Source organism: Mercenaria mercenaria, chromosome 18 (assembly GCF_021730395.1).
Source record: "Mercenaria mercenaria strain notata chromosome 18, MADL_Memer_1, whole genome shotgun sequence".
NCBI classification, from domain to species: domain Eukaryota; kingdom Metazoa; phylum Mollusca; class Bivalvia; order Venerida; family Veneridae; genus Mercenaria; species Mercenaria mercenaria.
The window spans coordinates 9,089,873-9,111,570 of NC_069378.1; the positions used below are offsets into that span (position 1 = coordinate 9,089,873).

Sequence of the window (21,698 nt, forward strand, 5' to 3'; positions counted from 1 at the left end):
GAGCGGTGGCACTTGCAATTGCCCACTTGCAATTACCAGTACAGGCAGCCCCACTTTTGAAGCTCCAGGCAGTATTCAGCTATAGCAGACAACTACACCCAGTAAAGGGATCCACACATTTTTCTGCTTCAGCCATCCCCAGTTTGACGGAGTTGGCAGTTGCTGCATGGTAACTGTTGCTTGACCCTAGACATGACCTGCCTGAAAAATTGCTTGTTTGATGTGTTTTTGCAGAGTACCTTTTGTTGGCGGAACCGCAATATACACTCTTTGTTTCTGGGCAAACAAATCAAGTTGAGCTTCATCCACCTTGCATGTCGTGCTTGATCGATCTTACAATTTAACTACAATTTTTTTTTAATGTATTCATTTCCGACTCAGTTATTGTGTCTTTGGCCGCGCTGAGACTATGAAATACTTCAGTAGCTGTTTCGAACACATTCCATGCCTGCCGTATAGATTGCTTGCCCTTGCCGACAAATGCAGAAACAGTGTCGCAACCAGTAAAAACATGAACAAAATGGAATTGCCTTTGAACGAGGATCAAGTGATCTATAAACATCATAAATCCGAATAAATCTAAACTTCTTACCTTTCCAAATGCTAGCCACAAAGCATCAATATTTAAATCAGGGTATACTAATATAGCCAGAACTAACTACCAATTGTAATTGTTTGGTGGCTTGTCAATGAGGTATGCTTTGCATGAACAAAATACGACTGTTGGCTTCTTCGTTATTACATGGAGCAGGCGCATTTCTGTTTATATTTAAATTGCAAACAATATCGGCACACCCCCAGATGCTGTAGACGGAATTAGTCTGCGCTATTTCTTATCAATTATTTGCCAGATTCCAATCAAACCTTGTAACTACGACCAGTACAAGTCTAGTTGGCCATGTGCAAAGCGGATTCCATTTGGATGATTTTTCAATTAGTTATGGCTCTTTAATAATTCTTTCTTTGTATGTATATGGGAAAAATTTGTCCGCGCTTTTTCTGCATCATCATATGCGAGACTTTTATCAAACCTTGTAATTTCATTGGTACCAAGTCAAGTTGTGCATGTGCAGAGCTTGGTTCGCGCTACTACTCAGTCATTGTATGCCAGGCTTTTATCAAACCTTATTATTATTATCATCGGTACTTTAGTTATGCATGTGCAAAGCACGTTGCCCAACACGACATAAACGGAAACGTTGCAGACTTGGTTTGATTGAGCCTGTTCATGGACGGTAGTGGAAGTGCATTCTACGGCCCATGCCTCTAGTCCAGGGTTGAGCAGATCTCAACATTCACACATGTAATAAGTACAAAGAATGCTATTTAGAGACATCCGCAGATGTACATGGAACCTTCAATGATGCACAGAGTGCAGTTCCATGAAAAGCGGCGTATGGTCTCGAGATAAAAATATGGCTTTGCGCTAAACGAGAAAACAATTGGCAGAACTAAACAAACTCGAATTTAGAGAGGGGGTCGGTAGTTATGGAGCCTACATATCACAGAAACTGCCAAAAGCAAGATTAAAAAGAAGGTCACATGGTCTTTTGACCATGACCTTGACCTACTGACTTACTTTCGTCTTTTTTAAGATATTGCCATAAAATTTGGACCACTTGTACAGTTTTGACAACACATCTCAAAACTGACTTAACGTGACCTTGATTTTGACCTACCGTCTCCTTATTAAGGTACAGCAATGAAATTTTGAAATCTTATACAGTTTTGCACAACACTTTTTGTGCATCTTGGTACATTTTCTCCCTTTACAATATACAAATGTATCATATTTTCAATACCCATGTTCCTCTGATAATACGCTGCTGCCTGGTGGTATTCTTTGCCATTAATGATAGGTATTGTATTATCTGCAAGAAATCTAAATAGTTCAGTATATTTTAACATTTTGCTGTATGGGATACGACTTGGTTTGATGATGTTATTCCTAAAGCATTGTTCTTCTTGGCTCGGCTTTCCTGAGATGGCACACCGTCTATTCGGGTACGACTCTTTAACCATTAAAGGGGCGGATCAAAGCTTCATACAAGTGTTAAAGTTGTCACTGAACCTTATGATGAGTTGCACGACAGTGAGCTACCCCATTGTGCCTGGTAGTGTTTGTAGTCCATTCTATAGATTCATCACACATATCATTCAATTATAAAGGATTAAAAGATTTTATTTCAGATGATTAGCAATGGTTCAGTATTGCAATGATTTTGAGAAGGTTTCTCAGTGAAACATAGCATGAAGAATAGAACAGAGAAGAGATTGAAAAGAAGAGAAGTCTATAAAAACAATAATTTAGTGTCTTTCAGGCCAATATCATAATAAATACTATCATGTTTATCTGGCGCCAGGATCCAATCAATCGTCGATGGTGATAGCATTGGAAGTGGAAAACTCAAACTTGGTCGTAATAAGAACGCTGTTTAAAAGTCTGGCGGCCATTTTGAAGATGGCAACAATCTTAAATATGTAGATATCTGGAAAAAGCAGCATTGAAAATAAAACTAACAGCATATGGGGACACATTTATAAGAAAAACACGCTATATCCATACAAATATGACACTTTAGAAGCTTAAAGATCCTGATTATATGGAAAGAAAAATCCCAAAAATGTCTCAATTCTGGTAGCCATTTTGAAATTTGGCGGCCATCTTGAAAATGGATGAATTTTAGGTGGCCCTCGATCATTTTTAAATCTGGGCCATCTGGCGAACATCAAGTGAAGTATTTCCTTAGATTTTCTCACTTAGCTGCTCCACTACACTGACAATTAGTTTATCGGATTCCCAATTTGACTGATTGTGTTTTAGATGACATTTATTTGATAAGCATCACTGAGAGATATTGCTGAAAATCTAAATATACATAACATACCTAACAGCACTTCTTTCTTAAAATCTTGAGTTAGAATTATCTAATTAATTTGTTTGGATAATAGTAACCAATTTAAAGATACAAGCTCTGCGGAATCAACAATAGACCTTGGACCTAAATCTAAAACAAACCTTAATAATTTATTCTATTTTTTTGTTGTAGTTTATTTCTCCACATTTTACTTACAGGCGTAATCAAAATGACACCGAAAAAGAGACACTACTAAATGTCTATTTGTACGCTGTTTTTTTATCCCCCGCCGATGAAATCGGGAGGGGGGTATTGAAATGGCGTTGTCCGTCCGTCAGTCCGTCAGTCAGTCCGTCCGTCCGTCCGTCCGCAGCCATTTCTCAGTAACTACTTGGCAGAATTTCATGAAACTTGAAATAAACATGAACCAACATACTGCGCTGATGCCCGTCAATTTTTTTTTTGATTGGTCAATTTCCCTCAGAGTTATTGCCCTTGATTTAATAAAAAATGTCTGTCTGCAGCCATTTCTCAGTAACTAACAGGTAGAATTTCATCAAATTTGAAATAGACATGAACCAAGATACTGCGCTGATGCCCGTCAAGTTTTTTTTTTGATAGGTCAATTTCCCTCAGAGTTATTGCCCTTGATTTAATGAAAAATGTCCGTCTGCAGCCATTTCTCAGTAACTAGCAGGTAGAATTTCATCAAACTTGAAATAGACATGAACCAAGATACTGCGACGATGCCCTTCAAGTTTTTTTCGATTGGTCAATTTTCCATTTAGTTATTGCCCTTTAATTGTTTAAAAATCCACAGATCTGTACATAACAAACCAACCAATTGGAAGAATTTCATTAAACTTCTTCCATTCTTTTCCATGCACATTTATTATAAACATGTGATGTTGTGTACCTACACCTGGTCATCACCTTACATTGGTCAACCCCCCCCCCTCTCCCCCCCCCCCCCATTTCTGTTCTCCCCCCCCCCCCCCCATGAGTCTGTTCTGTGAGAGTAATCGTTATATTCAATATCTTATTCATGAGCAGAAACTACCACTGTATCATACTGTTGTCTGTCGCTGTCTCAAATAATAAAATAAAACAAAAACCTCCGAAATACATTTTCAAAACGAATAGATCGATTGCTTTTTCATAGTTGCCATATTTGTAGCCGCATTGTCTTTGAATATTTGTAGTAATAAACTTTCCACAAAAACACAGCACTGTTAACTGAGCATCTCGGAGTCCCTGGTTAATAATAATACTTTGGACTACACTTTAAAATTATGCAAATTAAGTGTCCAGAAACACTTTAACTTACCTTAAGATTGACGAAACTGACGGTGTTACAATAACGACTGCATATCATTTTCATTGCAATTATTCAAACTGCACGAATAGCCTTATTGTTGTCTTAAAAACATAAAACATAAAGTCTACAAAAACGAAAAAGAATTACATTATAACATGCGTAGTTCAACTGTACATTCTAAGACTTATTCCTTTAATACGTAATGAATAGATGTAAGTAGCAGAATTCGTCCCCGGGAATTTAATTCTAAACCTAGTTTTATGTTAGACTACAGTTTTCTTGCAGATTTTACAAATTTCAAAATCACTATAACAAAGCGACAAAAGGCAATGTTGATTCCTTGGAGGATGCCATTTAATAGACTAAGTGTACATGCATACAATTCAAGAACACCTTCCCTGTTGATTAATCGTTATGACATAACCTAATTAGTGTTTAAAAACGATGAACTTGTGCCATAATTTTAATTACAGCTGATAAAATCTACAACATTGTTTTTCAACTGTCGATTATTGTTCTGTTATACACTTCAGAAATTACAAGCTTATAGTTTAATAGATATGAGCCGTGCCATGGGAAAACCAACATAGTGGCTTTGCGACCAGCATGGATCCAGACCAGCCTGCGCATCCGCGCAGTCTGGTCAGGATCCATGCTGTTCGCTTTCAAAGCCTATTGGAATTAGAGAAACTGTTAGCGAACAGCATGGATCCTGACCAGACTTCGCGGATGCGCAGGCTGGTCTGGATCCATGCTGGTCGCAAAGCCTCTATGTTGGTTTTCCCATGGCACGGCTAATATACTAAAGAAACTGAGTGCAATTCATATTTATTCATAAGAAAGCTGATTGTGATCAGTGGTATTCTGGGTTATCTTTTATATGTCACGGAAATTAAAAAAGTTTCTATGCTTGTGGTTTGAATATATTTCTATGACCCGTATATGTTAAACAAAAATTTCTAAACCAGCAGTTGATTATAACCAACCTACGTGTTGAGTGACTGATGGTACTAACAGTTGCATGTTAATACAAATGTGACCTTTTAGAATGTTTAGAACACCAAATTATGTGTGATATGAATTCTACTGCATTAAACCATCTGTAATCTAAGTACTTAAAACTATCCCGTACAAAGTTGGAGACATCGCATATCATTACAAATTCATCAATTCCGTTACCACAACAACCTACAAAAACGTTGTGCACATAACACTTAAACGATTTTCATTAACAGGAGCGGTATAATCAATTTTGTTTATGTCATGATGCGCGATCATCTTCTTTGCCTTCGTCCTATACTGTACAGTTCTGACTTTCTTTCTTTAAATCAAAACTAAGCCTTCTTGTTTTTTACTTATTTCTTTATATTTTATTTCACTTTTGTGAATGGTGGTATCCAAAATTGTATACAAAAATTAATTCTAATTGCTTAAATGTTAACTTAAAAGGGACCTGAGAACTTTTAAATACGTTAATTAAAGTGTAGGCATTTAAGTGGTTTGGTCGATATTTAGAGAGTTTAGACGTGGTTTGTTCGACTACTGGCATGCATGACAATCTAAATTTCTAACTACTATATGAATGGCTTGCTTTTTTACTGTACCTGTATTTTGTCTGTTATTCTGGTTTATCTTGTTGCTATGACAATGGCACCATACAGGTAGTGTAATACACACACTACTAAACAGATAAAGTATCGAAACAATAACTCGCAGTATCCTCATAGACTACGCCAGCTCGGATATTTCAAATACTATTGTGTTTCTAGATACAATGTACTGACTGCTCCCAGATGCACAGCACAACGTATTCTTTACATGATGTAATATAATATGTGTAAGGGAATTCAATTAAGATGCACCAAGTATGGTGGCTGATTTTGGTCATTTCGTTATTTCGTTCTGTCGCAGCGACACAATGATAAACATCGTTATGGCACCCCGCCGAACGTCGCCCTACCGAACGTATGTAAGGGTGACATTCGGCGAGGCGACGGTCGGCGGGGCGCCATGACGACGTTCGGATGGTTGCCAATTTTTATGCTAACGTTAGTGCCATAACGACGTTTGGCATTGTGTCGCTGTGACAGCAAAAAGTAACGAAATTGCACAAATCAGCCACCATAATCAAGCTATGATTTTTACTGTTAATTATACACAATTTATATGTGAAAGGCCTGTCTATTTAAATATTCATAGAAAAAAAGTTCGTTTTAATGTTGCCGATTCAGTGCAGTTTAACTTGTTCATTTTGCAAGTACTTTCCTGTATAAACTATACTATATTTAGTAACAAAACCTAGTAAAATACAGACTAAATGTCTATATATCTGGTATCTATTAATCTATAGATACATTTTGATTTCATTGCATTGACAAAGTTTATTATATTTCATTATCTTCAGTTGCATCTTACAATAAATGAGATGTGTGGTATTGTGGTATTGCGGGCAAAAGTAAATTCAAATCTTGCATCTGAAATTATTAAACATCAGCTGATATCTATTCGATAAAGTCAGTAATATCGCTACTTGAGGAGTTATAAACTGACAAGGGCCACAGGTTCATTTTTGTAACTTGGCTAAATACATTAACTATGTAAAATCCTTAAAATGCTTGCAGTACCAAGTCATAATGCGACTAGTTAAAAGATTATCAGAATAATCATTCACGTTTGGCTTTACATGATTATTTGGCTTTCATTATTCTGTAATATCACTTTGTTAATCATCGTTCTGTGGATATCCCATACCCTATGTTTTTTGAATCACATAAAAAGCAAAGACAAAAAAAGTTTGTCTTATTTGATAAGAGTTACTATGGCAGTCCGTATGAAACCTATGCAATATTATTAGGGTCATGACTGAAAAAAGTGACTTTTTGACATTTGTATTTCTTCTATCTTATATACATCTGAGGACAGTAAACGGCATTTAATGACATCACATTCGGACTGTTAACAAAATGTTTTTTCGAGTATGTCTGCAACACCTCTAAATGGTTTCTGTTGTTATTTCCTGACTAGTTTAAACATGTTCTACAAAATTATTTCGAGGCTATTATTTGACAGCAAGATGCATTACCTGTGTAGTGGAAAAGGAAATATGTTATTATGGCTTGAATCTGCTATGCCGTGCTGTCGTGTTAGCGCCCCGCCAGAACGGCAACATGACAGCACGATAATTTATTTTTGTCGTGTTATCTTGACGGCACAAGGACATGACAGCACGAGGGCACAGAGGTACAACAACGACACGGCATTTGTTTCATCATCCGGTTGACATGCGCGGTTACCTTACATTTATGTAGTTTCCAAACATGGAGGTAAATAAAAGTGCTTATACTTAATACACCACAAATAATTTTATGTATTTTCTATATACATAATTGATACCAGGACGACCTCTAAGCGATCTTGTAGGCCTTCTGCACATGTCAACTGGAAACAACGACAACATAATATCTCCCGTCTTCGTGTGTTGTCATGTGGCGCCCCGCCCGCCAGCCAGCATGACAGTGCGGAAACACAACAGATTGCTATTTTGTCGTATCTACGTGTTGTCGCGTGTTATTGTCGCTCTACGTTTGTCAATTCATCGTGCTTCTTCTTCTTCGTACGCCAAACACTGTCAGACCAGCAGCCTCGATGAAAATTGTGGTTCTGCTTACAGTTTTCCGGTGGATCATGGTATCCATCGACCGGGTCGCAGCTCGCTCCTTGTCATGTCTTTTACATTTCTCGAGTGCTTGCTCCGTAATCTGATCTTCCTCATCACATAAACAGGTTGGTGATGGTGCCAGTCTGCATTTCTTGTAGATGAGAGCATCGAGTTTGTTGTGTTCTGAGCGAATATCATCGTGCTGACACGAGTGCCAACACAAATGACTTCTTGTGCAGCTGTTCTGGCGGGACGCCAACACTACAGCATGACATGGCAGAAACAGCCACCGTTATAATAATAATATTATGGTGTACTTAGATACCATTATAACAAAACTAACCTTTTTCTTTCCGTTACAGTTTAGTGTCATATTGTTTTTACACCTTGAAATTGATAACCGGATGTTGGATAGTTACAGGATAAAACACGAAACTATAAAAGAGTACACACTACAAGCATAACAGTAGATAGACGTCTTGCTACTATTCGAGGAAATATAACTGATAAGCCTTCTTCCTTAAGCCGACAATCTCTTGTTGCGGTTATTATTGTTGTTACTATTAGCGGGTGAGGACGTATTAGAATGGACACATTGCAATGAAGAAATGCACTTGCATCATAGCTTCCAACCAGTTGGTAGTATTTATGACATGTAAGCTAAATAACTTACTTAAGCTGTTACAAGTGCATATATATAGTAAAGTGAATTTATACGAACTAAATCTCCACCACAATATACAAGAACAATTACGGTAAATCGCCTAGCAATAAAACGAGCACGCACATGTCACAACAAGTCCACTAACCAAATCAGATTAGTTTCGATGCTGCTTTATATACGAGCCCGAATTGTACTACACATTCGTGTTGGTTCAACATTTGCATATATCAAATATTATATATATTATTGGGTAAAGACAATATTATAATATAATTATTTGGTAAATGTTTTCTACAGAGCTTGAAATTTTAAATAATTATCTGATTTACAGTTCCGGTCTGAATCATCGCGAGTGGCAATTATCGCGGCGTTTAATGACTTCCTAGAATTTTAGATGGCGTGGACGGTTACATGCAATTCCACCAGGTGCCATCCATTAACAGGCTCAAACAAACAAATGTTGTAGTTTGTACTTAGCCTATAGATAGTAATCATATCTCATTACTCTTTGAAGTGGAACTGATATTGTTTTCTGCAATATATTCAATTATGAAGTACCAACATTATCATTTGTAACTAATGTTTCGTTAACGACGCCGGGAACGTATATTGTCAATCAGTTTATACATTTCCCTATCTTGAGCAATATGCTTTCTCGAATGAGTAATCGTCCGCATTATACAGGTCACTATGGAATACAATTATAATATTTTTATTTTAAAGGTATATTAAAGCCAAATTTCATATTTCAAAACATGAACAGTTACTTCATATAGTTTATGTAAACATAGAATTAACAAGTTTATGTATATTATTGTAAAATTTATTTGACTGGTTTAAACATGTTTCTGGCTTTCATGTTAATCTTATATAGGAGTGAACAGAATATAATGAAAGCCGGGAACATGTTTTGACGGGTCAAACAAAAAGTACAATAACAGTACTTTGCATTAGGATTAACATAGTAGAAACTGTATACATGTATGGATAAACACGGTAAAAATGTGTACTACCACTACAACACTGTTACTGCATCACATTTAATTATGAATGTAGTTCTATATCCAAACTTAATTTATACATTTGGTAAAGTTTATTACATCATTTAACTAGGATTTCTTACAATTGAAGTAAATATCTATAGATAAAATATTTTAGTCAAACATGGCCATTGGATTTCTTTAAGTATGTTTTCCATTACGAAAAGATTGATATGATTCCATCCATAATTATAGAAACATCGCGCAATGTTTTTTTTTTTTACTTTTGTTGTTGATTTTATTTTCAGGTAACAATGAGATTCGTAACAAAGTTGTGGCATTATTGATATGGAATACACTGTTACCAAAAGGGAATATTTTGGAAGTTCACATGGAACAAATACGAATCGGTTTCTTTTGGAAAAGAATAACATATTTACAGTAATAAAATTTGTGACGTAAAATCAAATATTTTTGAAACTGCGGTCATTGTATACTCATTCTTAGGCAATTTTTCTAAATAAAACGGTTGTGTATGACATCTGCTGACTTTTCAGATACACTTAAACAGACTAAAGATTGATTCGAGGAGCTAAACATGTTAACTTCATAGAATATTTTATTCCTACTAGTGCGTGACACATTTATAAATGGAAGGCACCATCGGAATAACAGTTGAGGTTGAATTAATGTAAAATAAATAGAATTTTGTACAGGAAGGGTATACATATTACGGTATAAGTATGTTATGCAATTCCTAAATATTTTTTGTACTTCGTATAGCGGTTATCCGTCATATTCTTTATACCTTCTTCATGGCGATATGTGTGTGATACTAGCAACATTCAAAATGTCGATGAAAAGGAATTTAAACAGTGTTTTCAGGCCGGGATCTTGAGTAGAAATTTAAATGATGAATTCATGCATATAGGTTTGATCTGAGAAGGGCCCGTATATTTGTCATAAAACAAAGAATACACAAGTCAAAAATAATAATTCGGTCAACGAAGATTATAGTTTCTTTGTGTATCACAAACTCTAACTACCTGGAGTTAACTAAAATTTTAATTTTCATTTCTAAGTAATAGCTTAAATGTAATGTACATCTGTGTATTTTATGCTCCTTTTGACGTTACGTCTTTTCTAGAACATCAAACTCTGTATCACATTTGGTATAATCGGTTGTGGAGAACAGGTGTGCAAAACGTTGCTTCCACTACACGTATGCGCAAAAATGTTTTAGTTTCATACACATTTGTGTTCAAAAACAAAATGAAAATGTACAATTGTTTAATTTCACTTTTTGAAACGTTTGTAAGTCCGCCTTTATTACTCATTTATGTTTATTGCAATATTCTCCTTTTGTTTTCTAACGTTTCTCTCCACGTGCACATGGCCGTACTACAAAGTTAATTATGATGGCCCGAAAAGGCCACAGGAAGTTATATAGGGGTGTGTATATATCAGAAAGAAAATGCAACGTAGAAGAAAACACAAAGTTCACCTAGAAAACATGACATATGCACAATTCAAAATAAACGATTAATTCTTCAATATGCAGCATAAACATTGTCGAATTGCGATTTAAACTAGTAACTTTTCCCATTTACGACCATTTCTCAGCATTAATACAAGGGACAGAGTATGACATGTCTAAATGTCAGCTTTAACGATATTTTCCCGATATGACGCCAGTGGTCCATAATAAAACAACATTCTTTGAACTTTATAGGTTAAGTGATAACAACACAAAAATGCATGTTGATAATGATTTATGACCAACAGAATAAACCGTTTAATAACAGTACGTGCATGACATGATTTATCCTATTATTGGTGACGAAGCTGATGGTGCGGTGAAGATTTTGGAATCTGTTTTACCGCAACTATTGGATGCGTCACACTTAAACAAATCGTCGTGTAGATGTGTAATTGGTCCTATCATCAGTGAAGAACTATCATTGCCTGCCATTTGAACTGGTAAGATATTTGTAGACTGTAACATAAATATTATAGCGAACAGAAAATATATGCATTGAAATAAAAGTTTTTGACATAAATATGAGATATGTAACTTAGATAGCGTACATCTGATAGTTACCTTTGTAAATGTGAAATGAGCCGCGCCATGAGAAAACCAACATAGTGGGTTTGCGACCAGCATGGATCCAGACCAGCCTGCGCATTCGCGCAGTCTGGTCAGGATCCATGCTGTTCGCTTTCAAAGCCTGTTACAATTAGAGAAACTGTTAGCGAACAGCATGGATCCTGACCAGTCTGCGCGAATGCGCAGGCTGGTCTGGATCCATGCTGGTCGCAAACCCACTATGTTTGTATTCCCATGGCACGGCTCAAATATGTGGTCATGTGAGCATATTATGAGATACTTTCTGGACTATGTAATACAACATTTTTATACCACTTATTCCTGGTCAACATTATGTAGTAAGATATTAGTATTAAAAGTTATTTTTTTATAAGATAAATCTTTTCTGTCATTTTAACGAAGAAGTGAAGAATTAAAGAAAACTAAATTAAACATTCGTCTTTTTTAATAAAAATTAATACCCTGTTTTACACTTATTATCTACAGCAAGCTTTCACTGTTCCTCTCTCGATCATCATAGTTTCAAATCGTTAAGCATTATCAGCTGAAATATTTGGTCTGTGTTTTACTGTCTAGCGCTGATATGATAGATTTTCTTTACAATTTTGCTTATTAACTATGAAAATACAACGTTCGTCACTTTCAGGAAAGAATTTCTCCTAATGTTAAATGATCATCTGTCTCATATGCAGTAGCAAATACCATAGACAGTATTTCTGCCTTTCATTTTCAAATATTTTCTTGAATTACATTTAAACCTTACCCTGTTAAAATTCTATAAAGAATTTGTCCAATTTGGACAGTAATATTAACTGTTAAAAGGGGTGTATACCAAAAAGATACTGACTAAATGGCGAACAGTGCATGTCATTATCAGACTATACGAATGTGTAGGCTGATTATAATCTACAATGGTCGCAAAGGCAGAACCAATCGTGATCATCAGTGGTTAAGATATTAACTATTTGAATAACTGTTTGAATAACTGTAAGGAATAACAACATATTATATATCCTGTATCAGAAGCCACAGGGAGGAAACTTGAATGCAGTACCAAGGTAGTTAAAACTATTTTCATGTGTTTATGCTTACCAATGTCAACCAGTTTACACTTGGTTTAGGATTCCCAGTGGTTACACATCGTAAATATACTACTCCACCAATTTTCCATGTTCCTGACGCTGTGAAGTTTACAATCCGAGGTGCTACACGGCAATATATATACAATATATACAAGATAATTTGATATGATAATCAGCCGTTTATGTACAATAGGGTTATTATAATTGTAACTCGATCTGGGATGCCGTATTCAACTCGAGGGGGTTTTGCCAGATCGTGTCTGACGATGCGCGAAAGCACCGAGTGTGATCCGTCCTTGCAAAATCCACAAGAGCTGAATACTAAAATCCCAGATGTAGCTGTCTTAATGACCCTTTTATTATATACCTCCACCTAAGTTGTTTTGTTATCGAAAGAAATCTTAAATATTTGCCGTCGTTAAAATAGAACTTAGTGAACTTTATATGTGCGCTATTTTTAGAACTGTGTCAGGTCATGCATATTAAATGAAAGTAGTCCGGAAACATACTATACAAAAGGTACAATACGGAATTTCTTCTGCCTGTTCATATTTCCTTGTGATATACTTGCTCTTTTTAACAACATTTATATAGGTATATGATAAAAGATAAAATAAAGCGTCAATGAAAATATATCAGAAAGCATGAGATGGTACGATATTAGATAAGGATAAATGTCACAAAAGTAGGAAACTGTATCTTTACGAGACAAATTTCAGTATATTACAGGGTGATTTTAAATGATGAAAGAAAACTAGAATGAAGATAAATGAATATGCTGAAATTTCGTCATACGTGTACATGTGCAAGGAGCTCTGTAATATTCTGTAGATCCGTTTAAACAGGAAGTTGGCGATATGTTGTTCTGCTGAATGTTACATACTCGTGTTCTTTCCTTATATCCAGTTTTACCATCTGAACCATTACGACAAGGTCCCCAAATACTCCATTCGGACCAATGGCCGGCTGTATTTTAAAATTGCAAATTTTGAAACTTGATGAAAAATACCGAAATAAATGCGACATAGCGGAGTCACAAATGTAAAATGTAATATTTTTCATTCTTAGACATATACTTAGTCCAAACAGACAGTAACTACTGCATGTACTCAAAGAATAAATAGCGTTTATATTTTAGAATGTATTTCATAGGCTTGTTAAAACGTAATGTACTTCAAACACAGCCAGTGCGTTCCAAACACAAAGCAGCTTACTTTAACAGTGACTTATCTTAGAATGTTTTTTTTTCTGTTTTCTTGCATTACTTTTGTCTTATTCGTTGCATTTATTTCTAAGTTGGTTTGGCATTTGGTTCTACTTAGCAAAGTGCAGTTTTTATTAAGCGGGATAAGCACGTGACTTCATAAAGGGTGAAACCTTTGATACCGCATGGACTAGCTCCTAGACTATGTTATCTTTTTGAATCTTTATTTTGAGAGTTGTGAAAGTAGCCAGTCTAAGTATATTCTCGTTCCAGCATCATAGTTTGGTGCGATAGGTAATTTTACATCGCAGAGTTAATTAACTCAGTAAAGGCAGGACACTGTAATGATGTATTGTGTTTTTGTTGACAAATATTACAATTGTATTCCAAATTTCTATTTCATTTCGAACCGCTAAAACTTTGAATATCAGGCATCTAAAATATTATGAGAGTCAAACAGTTGTATTTAACATAGCATTCTTAGAGTCATCAAGATTCAGGTGTCGATTATTTAGGTTGAAAAATAATTATGCCTCCATTTTTCGGGGAGACAAGCTTTTTTTGGACTGGTCGTATGTCACTCTGAACAGCCGTCCATCTGTCAGTCATAAAATTGCGTCCGCTATGTATCTTTTTACCCATTCGAAAGAATTTCAATTAATGTAGAACAGATGTTTGATATCAATTATATAATACGACCTGGAAAACACAAACACTATCAGTCATGTTAGTTCAGGGTCTTACCATGAGATAAATCCTCAAATAGGCAGTATCTCATGTCCGCTATATATCTTTTTACCCTTTTTAAGTATTTTCAGATTTTTTAAATTATGAGACAATGTGCAGATTGTATTTCTATTCACCCTTCTATTGAAACGATGCTTTATCGTGTGACATTCGCGTTTTTCTAAAGCAATTTCTAATTTATAACGAATTTTTAAAATTTGAATGTATGTCTCGTAACTGAATAACAATTTTCCCAATAAAAATAGAGCGATTTGGCCAAGACAAATATTAGGGGACAGAAGGATACAAATATCTTAAAATATTTCAAGGTTATACAGTTAAAGTATCACATAAAATAAACTTGTTTTGACACAATATAATGGTGTATGACGTCTGAGTTATCATTTGAGCGAGTATATTACATGAAAATTAAAATAGAAGGCACTATACTTAGTCTATCATCTTCTTCATTTGTTGTCATTTGTTCCATCCAGTGAGTGTGAAACCTAATTGTTTGTGGTTGCATTTTTGTGATCTCAAATTATGTATGATTCCGTCTGTAATGGGAAGATAGATCCTAAAGTGATTTTGCTGTTTCTTTTAAATAACTAAGCCACACGAAAATAAGTATAATTCCCAAACAATATGTTGCTGTCCACAATGTATGTGTAACCAGAATCAATGCACGTTTAATTCCAATCATGTTAACCAAAATTCAGAAGACATGCTTAAAAAACTACGATGTTCTTTAGAGATATTAGAAGATTAATATTTTATTTTCCAATTAGAATGTTGAGCTCTGGTAGCTCTAAAAACCGAGGAAGAAAAACTATTAATGAAAATACCATTCTGTTACATTTTTTTTTAATTTCTTACAAGAACACTATCAACTCTCCTTTTATTGAACATTATTTCTAAAAACAAATATCTAGATGTACAAAATCATAAATCTGTAATACATATCAGCGGCCAGCTGCATAACTCTTGGCCCCTGGCATGATGTACCAAATTATCTCGGAATAATGTAATAGCCATAGGTGCCAATCAACTTTCCCAGAGCATTTAGGAGTATAGTAAACTGATACTGTTGCAATCATTTCTTTGAGAAAATTTCTAAAATAGACTGGCATTTGTCTATATTACATAAAATTAAAGAATTAAAATTTAAAAAAAAATGAAATTTGTGACAAATTCGTTATCACCAGTCTAGAGGCTAGTCTAGAAACCACACATTACCATAGTTAAATATAGATGAAGTATTTTAGTGAAAAGCAAGATCTCAAAAAGTTTAGTTACTGCGATACCGTTTTGCGAGGGTATCGGTGTGGTTGTAAACGACGATTTTGTAGTCGGCATGGGTGTCGTCGGTGGACTGATGTTGTTACATAGATCAGATAAACAGCAGTCTATGTGCACAGAACGGGACTGTATAGACCTTTTCTTAGTCCCATCACAAACCTATCAAATGAAACATAGTTCAACATTCTTTTTCATTTTTGTGTTGATATAAAAGTTCTTTTTATTGAACAACAGCCATTTTACTTTGAAGATGATAACTAAAAACTTGCTCTAAATATTACATTTTAAATACCGTAAAATAAGATTCACTATTTATGCTTTAAGAGAACTTAAACCTTATTAAACCAATAGCATTTTCACCAACTGATATGTTACCGTGGCTTGTTGACAATCTTCCTGAATATGGGTTACTTACATAAAATTCGATATCTCTGTTAAAATAAATGTTCTCTGAATTATCATGCACCGTAAATATATTAATGACGTTTCTTCTCTTCGCAATAAATTGGAGCAAATGTATCAACAACAAAAAAACAAAAAACAAACAAAAAACAAACAAACAAACAAACAAACTAGAAATGCTTCATATATTGAATATTTTGCTCATTCCATTTCACAAGAGCATAATTATTCAATATAAATACAAAGGTCATGGATCATTTATTCATTCTTGATAATTTCTTTTTCTCTCCAAGGGACACAGTTTTACCTATATCATGTAGTTCATACCAGAGAGCAATATAATCTATTGGTTTTCAGCATTGTTATTTCATTCTTAAGCTACCAATGGTGTTTTTATAATTAATCACTTTTGTTTACTTTTACAACGTATGGTTTATTATACGCTAATTAGTTACTTAATTGAACAATGCATAAACAAAAGTATATGGAAAACAAATATCTCGTACTTCCATTCAAAAATAGATATTCTATCAGGAAACCATTTTAAAAGTGAAACAGCACAGGCATGTTGTTTTCTGAATATTCTGATGTTTATTTGTTTGTTTTGGGTTTAACGCCGTTTTTCAACAGTATTTCAGTCATGTAACGGCGGGCAGTTAACCTAACCAGTCTTCCTGGATTCTGTACCATTACAAACCTGTTCTCCGCAAGTAGCTGCCAACTTCCACACATGAATAATCAGAGATGGAGGACTAATGATTTCAGACACAATGTATTTTATCAAATCGCCACGGAGAACATACGCCCCGCCCGGGTATCGAACTCGCGACCCCGCGATCCGTAGACCAAAGCTCTCTCTACTGAGCTAAGCGGGCTGAAATGTATTATTTTGTTTACCTGTTTTTTTTTTCAAATCGCTATTTAACAGTACAATATTATTGGTCTGATGTAATGACTCTTTGTCTTTTTTTTGCTGGTAATCAATGACAGGTGAATACCCATTTTTAATTTAAATAGATGTAATATTTATACTTTGCGTGAATATTTTCTATTGCCAAATAAATGTTAGAATAAAAATAACTTATTTTTATATATGATTTTCATAAAATTTCGATTTTTATTTTATGTACATAAATATCCGTCCTTAATAGATATTTGTTATAGGAATATTCTGAAACATTTCTAGGAATTATACATCTTGCACCTTGACGACGAGAATCGTATGCATGGCGGACTCTACCATGGCTTCGTCACGGCATTTTGATAAATCCTAAATCTTCGAATGAACTCTCTTGCAATTAATTACTCTAAATCCTTTGCCATAAAACATTCGCTTCTATAATTTTTCTTAGAAATGAGTACCAACCGATTTCTGTTCACAGCCTAATGTGTAAGTACTCAATCCACCCAACAGAGGTTTCACTTCTTTTACCATACAGGCCTGAAAATTAAAATGTCTTTACATCACACAAACTTCCTTATTGAAATAATACAAAACTGTCTTTTAGGAAAGAAGCATTGAATGAAATTATATAGAAACCATTTTGAGACAGTAATATTGCATCTTTTAAAATATGTTAGCTCTCACCATGCATATTATAATAATATGTCCACAACGTTAGAGCTTGTCTTATATTTAATATATTAATCAAAACTTATAACGCCTGGATTTTTTGTGACAATATATTTCAAGATAAAACAGTACAATTATAAACTTTCTTACATGTTTAGAAAAGTTCGTTGTCAATTGCATATTGACAATTCAACAATCATTAATGCAATGATATCATTTAATATGACCGCTACGAAAAGTCACAAAAATGTACCTGTATGTTTTGTTTTGATAAACGTTTAAATATTCCTCATGAAAATTCAGAGGTTTAGGTATTGAATATGTCTGATATGAGCCGTGACATGAGAAAACCAACATAGTGGGTTTGCGACCAGCATGGATCCAGACCAGCCTGCGCATCCGCGCAGTCTGGTCAGGACCCATGCTGTTCGCTAACAGTTTCTCCAATTCCAATAGGTTTTAAAAGCGAACGGCATGGATCCTGACCAGACTGCGCGGATGCGCAGGCTGGTCTGGATCCATGCTGGTCGCAAACCCACTATGTTGGTTTTCCCGTGGCGCGGCTCATATGTTGTCAAATATCAATCTAAATCTGAATTTGATTCTAAACTATGGCAGGATAGATAAGTAAGTTTGCCTTTCTAATGATTTCCCTGCCTTATAACAAAATGCATTCGTTTGTTAATCAACGCATCTTGCGACTTTCTAAAATTTTCTAATCATTATCTTTCTCGATTCTATTGGAATTTACCAACCCCAAGCGCACTGTCCTTTCCCCTACACAGTCAACAGGGTGCTTACTAGGTTCTCCATCTGTTTGGAGCCCGTCGGTTCAATTTTTGTCGATAACCGTTAATGTATTTAATCGCGTGTAACTTGTGTGATTGTTTGTTTTTAGGAATCATAGCATTGAAGTACCAGTCGGTATGTTTTTACTTAATTTCAAACAGAATTCATGTTAATCTTGAAAGATTGTCGTACTAACCCATACACTAAATAGATGTACGTACTCAAAACAATTCGAATGTAGCATTATTATTCTTAAAATTGTGTTCCTGTTTACCGAATGTTTAAGTAATATGCAAAATTATCGGTACAGTTATGTATGTGATAACGAACAAATTGCACGAATGAAATAATTGTCGTATATGGATCTGCCGTTTTAAAGTCCTAAAGTGTACATATTTTCTAACTGAAAACTTCTTAACATCGCACATATACCTGGCCGTTTTGACAAGATACTGAATGGCACATGCTGGTGTCAGGATTTGATGTAGTACAATTGTAGCAGGTTATTGCTGAAATACATGGATCATGAAAATAGGATCAACCATTTGTACATGTATATACAACATCAGAATTATATTCAAAGAAATTGAAACGAAGATCGGAAAGAGAACCCAAAAGATACGATACAGTTAGATGTGTAAATATTTCAGTCATAAAAGCAGGCTATATTTGTAAGATTGTAGGATCTTAAGTTAAACTGGCAGCTGATGTTACCATACAACCTCTTCAGCATTACTCATGGAGAAACCCCTACTCTCTTTTTTTCAGAAACATCTGGTACCTGGCTAGAACCACCCACCTTTTATAAACCAGCTACACGTAGGTGGCTTCCGCACTTTACCTACCGAACCTTTAACCTGCTGGCAGCACATTATTCTGCCTTTGCGACCAGTGCAGATCAAGGTCCGTGTAAGCTGATCATGGGCTGCACTGTTCGCTATTCAGTCAGTAAATTTTCAGTGAACACCCCTTCACTGCCAAAACTGAATGATAGAACAGTCCATTATAGAAATTAAGCGTGCTAAAGGTGAACAAGAGCTTTTACTTACGACAGTTGTTACAATATTTTGGACATGCTGTTTTTTCCTAATATTGGATCCAAGCAAATTTTTGCATTTTGTGTTGCCATGGCAATGCAGGCGTCATGGTCAATATCATGGCAAGCCTGATCAGATCCATGGGTATTTTGAGGCAGCGCAAATATTACAGTAAAAACTGAAATCCATAGCATATTTAATAGCAAGGACGAAAAGTGATATGATTAAGGATTTAAGCACTACTTTACAAAAACAGTTTACAGATATATATTATATTTTTTACTGCTGCGGCATCTCAATAGAAGAGAAAAAAAAAACGTTTATGTAAAACTTCCATTCTTCATATCAATGTTCTTTTACAGTCAAATATCATTATATATCGGTTGAGCTAACAAACTTGACTTACCGAAAAGAAGCATGTTCCGTTATCTACGATTAGATACACATGTATGCGTACGCATAGTGAAAATAAAATGAGACACAAGTGCAATTATTAAGATAAGAACCTTGGTGATTAAAAATTTGTACTTTCTTCATTAAAGTCTTATTCTTACTTATCAGTCCAATGTTGAAGGAATATGTACCTAATCCATACTCATTGAAAATCGCTAGAAATTTAATGACTCAAAATATCTATACAATTTACAATATCTAGTCATATCTAACTTTATTTCTAACAGACAAAATACTTTTGTACTGGCTTAAGAATAAAATCGGTTTGTTGTTTCAAGGAATGCGTAAACATTTTAAACAGGTGATTAAACTTTAGCCTGCTCGCGGCAAGTGATTTTGCCTTCCTGTACGAAATTTTACAGCTGTAAAAGACCTGTATTTTTGTTCAAAATTACAGCCAAGATTAATTCAATTTTACACCTGTCGATTATATATAACAACATTAATTTTACAGCTATTTACAGCTGTAAAACGACTGTAAAACAGGTCGAATTATGCAAATGAGATACAGCTGTAAAAACTTACAGCTGTAAAAATAAAAAAAGTTACAGCTGTAAATATGCATGAAAGTTACAGGCGTAGAAATATTACAGGTGTTGAAAAAGAGAGCATTATTTTAAGGGACGAAAGCAGAAGTACAAAATGTTTTAGGATGAATTGTAATTCTCTGTAGAAAGGGTAGCAATTACTATAAATGATATAGAAAGTAAAGAACAATATCAAATATGTTTCTAGTATAGCAATTGCAAAGTTAAAGAGTAGGATACAAAGTAGAAACTATGCATCATATAATGTTTATCAAACTTTCTATGCCATGAAAACATATGACAATCTGGTAATTATTTCCTTTAAACTTATTAGTTTCAAATAAAGAGTAAATTGTTAATGCATGTGCTTACACGTGTCCTCATACAATTGTATTAGATAATTAAACTTTTGCACTTACTCATTAATGGCTAAAATTCCAATATTTAAGATGATGTGGTGTCTCTTTGAATTTCAGTTATATCCCGCCAAAATGCAAAAGGCTGACAGTACTCTTGTCTCCCTCCAAAAAAGTTACAGCTGTAATGTTGAGACATGATCATTTTACAGCTATAACTTTTAATTATAATTTTTACAGCTGTATTTTTGAGACCTGCAATTATTTTACACCTGTAACTTTCAACAGTTTTTTTTTGGTAATTCTCCGCTTACAGGTATTTTACAGCTGTAATTTCAAAATGCAGGTCTTTTACAGACGTTTTACAGCTGTAAAACTGGTCCTATTTTCATACAGGTTTGCGACCAGTGCAGACCGAAATCATGGTTTGCACTATTCGCTATTCGATCAGTAAATTTTCAATGAACACTCCATTAAATAATAAATGGTAGTGCCAAGACTGAGTGATAGACCAATCCATTTTAGAAATGTAGCAGGGTAACGGTTAAAAAAGAGTTCACAAGGAGATCTTTAACTGTTCACATATCTTACAAAATACGTAATCCGTGGCAAACGTAACACGCACAGATAAATGATTTTGTACTAACACGAAAACAAAAACCATG

General features: G+C 34.8%; 1 protein-coding gene across 1 annotated transcript; it reads right to left on the bottom strand.

Moving 5' to 3' along the window:
- Positions 1 to 11,242: 11,242 nt before the first annotated feature.
- On the bottom strand, positions 11,243 to 20,118 carry LOC123539154 (uncharacterized). Its single transcript, XM_053530537.1, has 7 exons — positions 19,710 to 20,118; positions 19,093 to 19,169; positions 17,665 to 17,739; positions 15,902 to 16,055; positions 13,463 to 13,633; positions 12,678 to 12,790; positions 11,243 to 11,474 (listed from the first exon to the last, which is right to left on the bottom strand). Exons 2-7 carry the CDS (start codon positions 19,123 to 19,125, stop codon positions 11,301 to 11,303), a joined length of 720 nt encoding a protein of 239 aa, XP_053386512.1. The 5' UTR covers positions 19,126 to 19,169; positions 19,710 to 20,118; the 3' UTR covers positions 11,243 to 11,300.
- Positions 20,119 to 21,698: the final 1,580 nt, after the last annotated feature.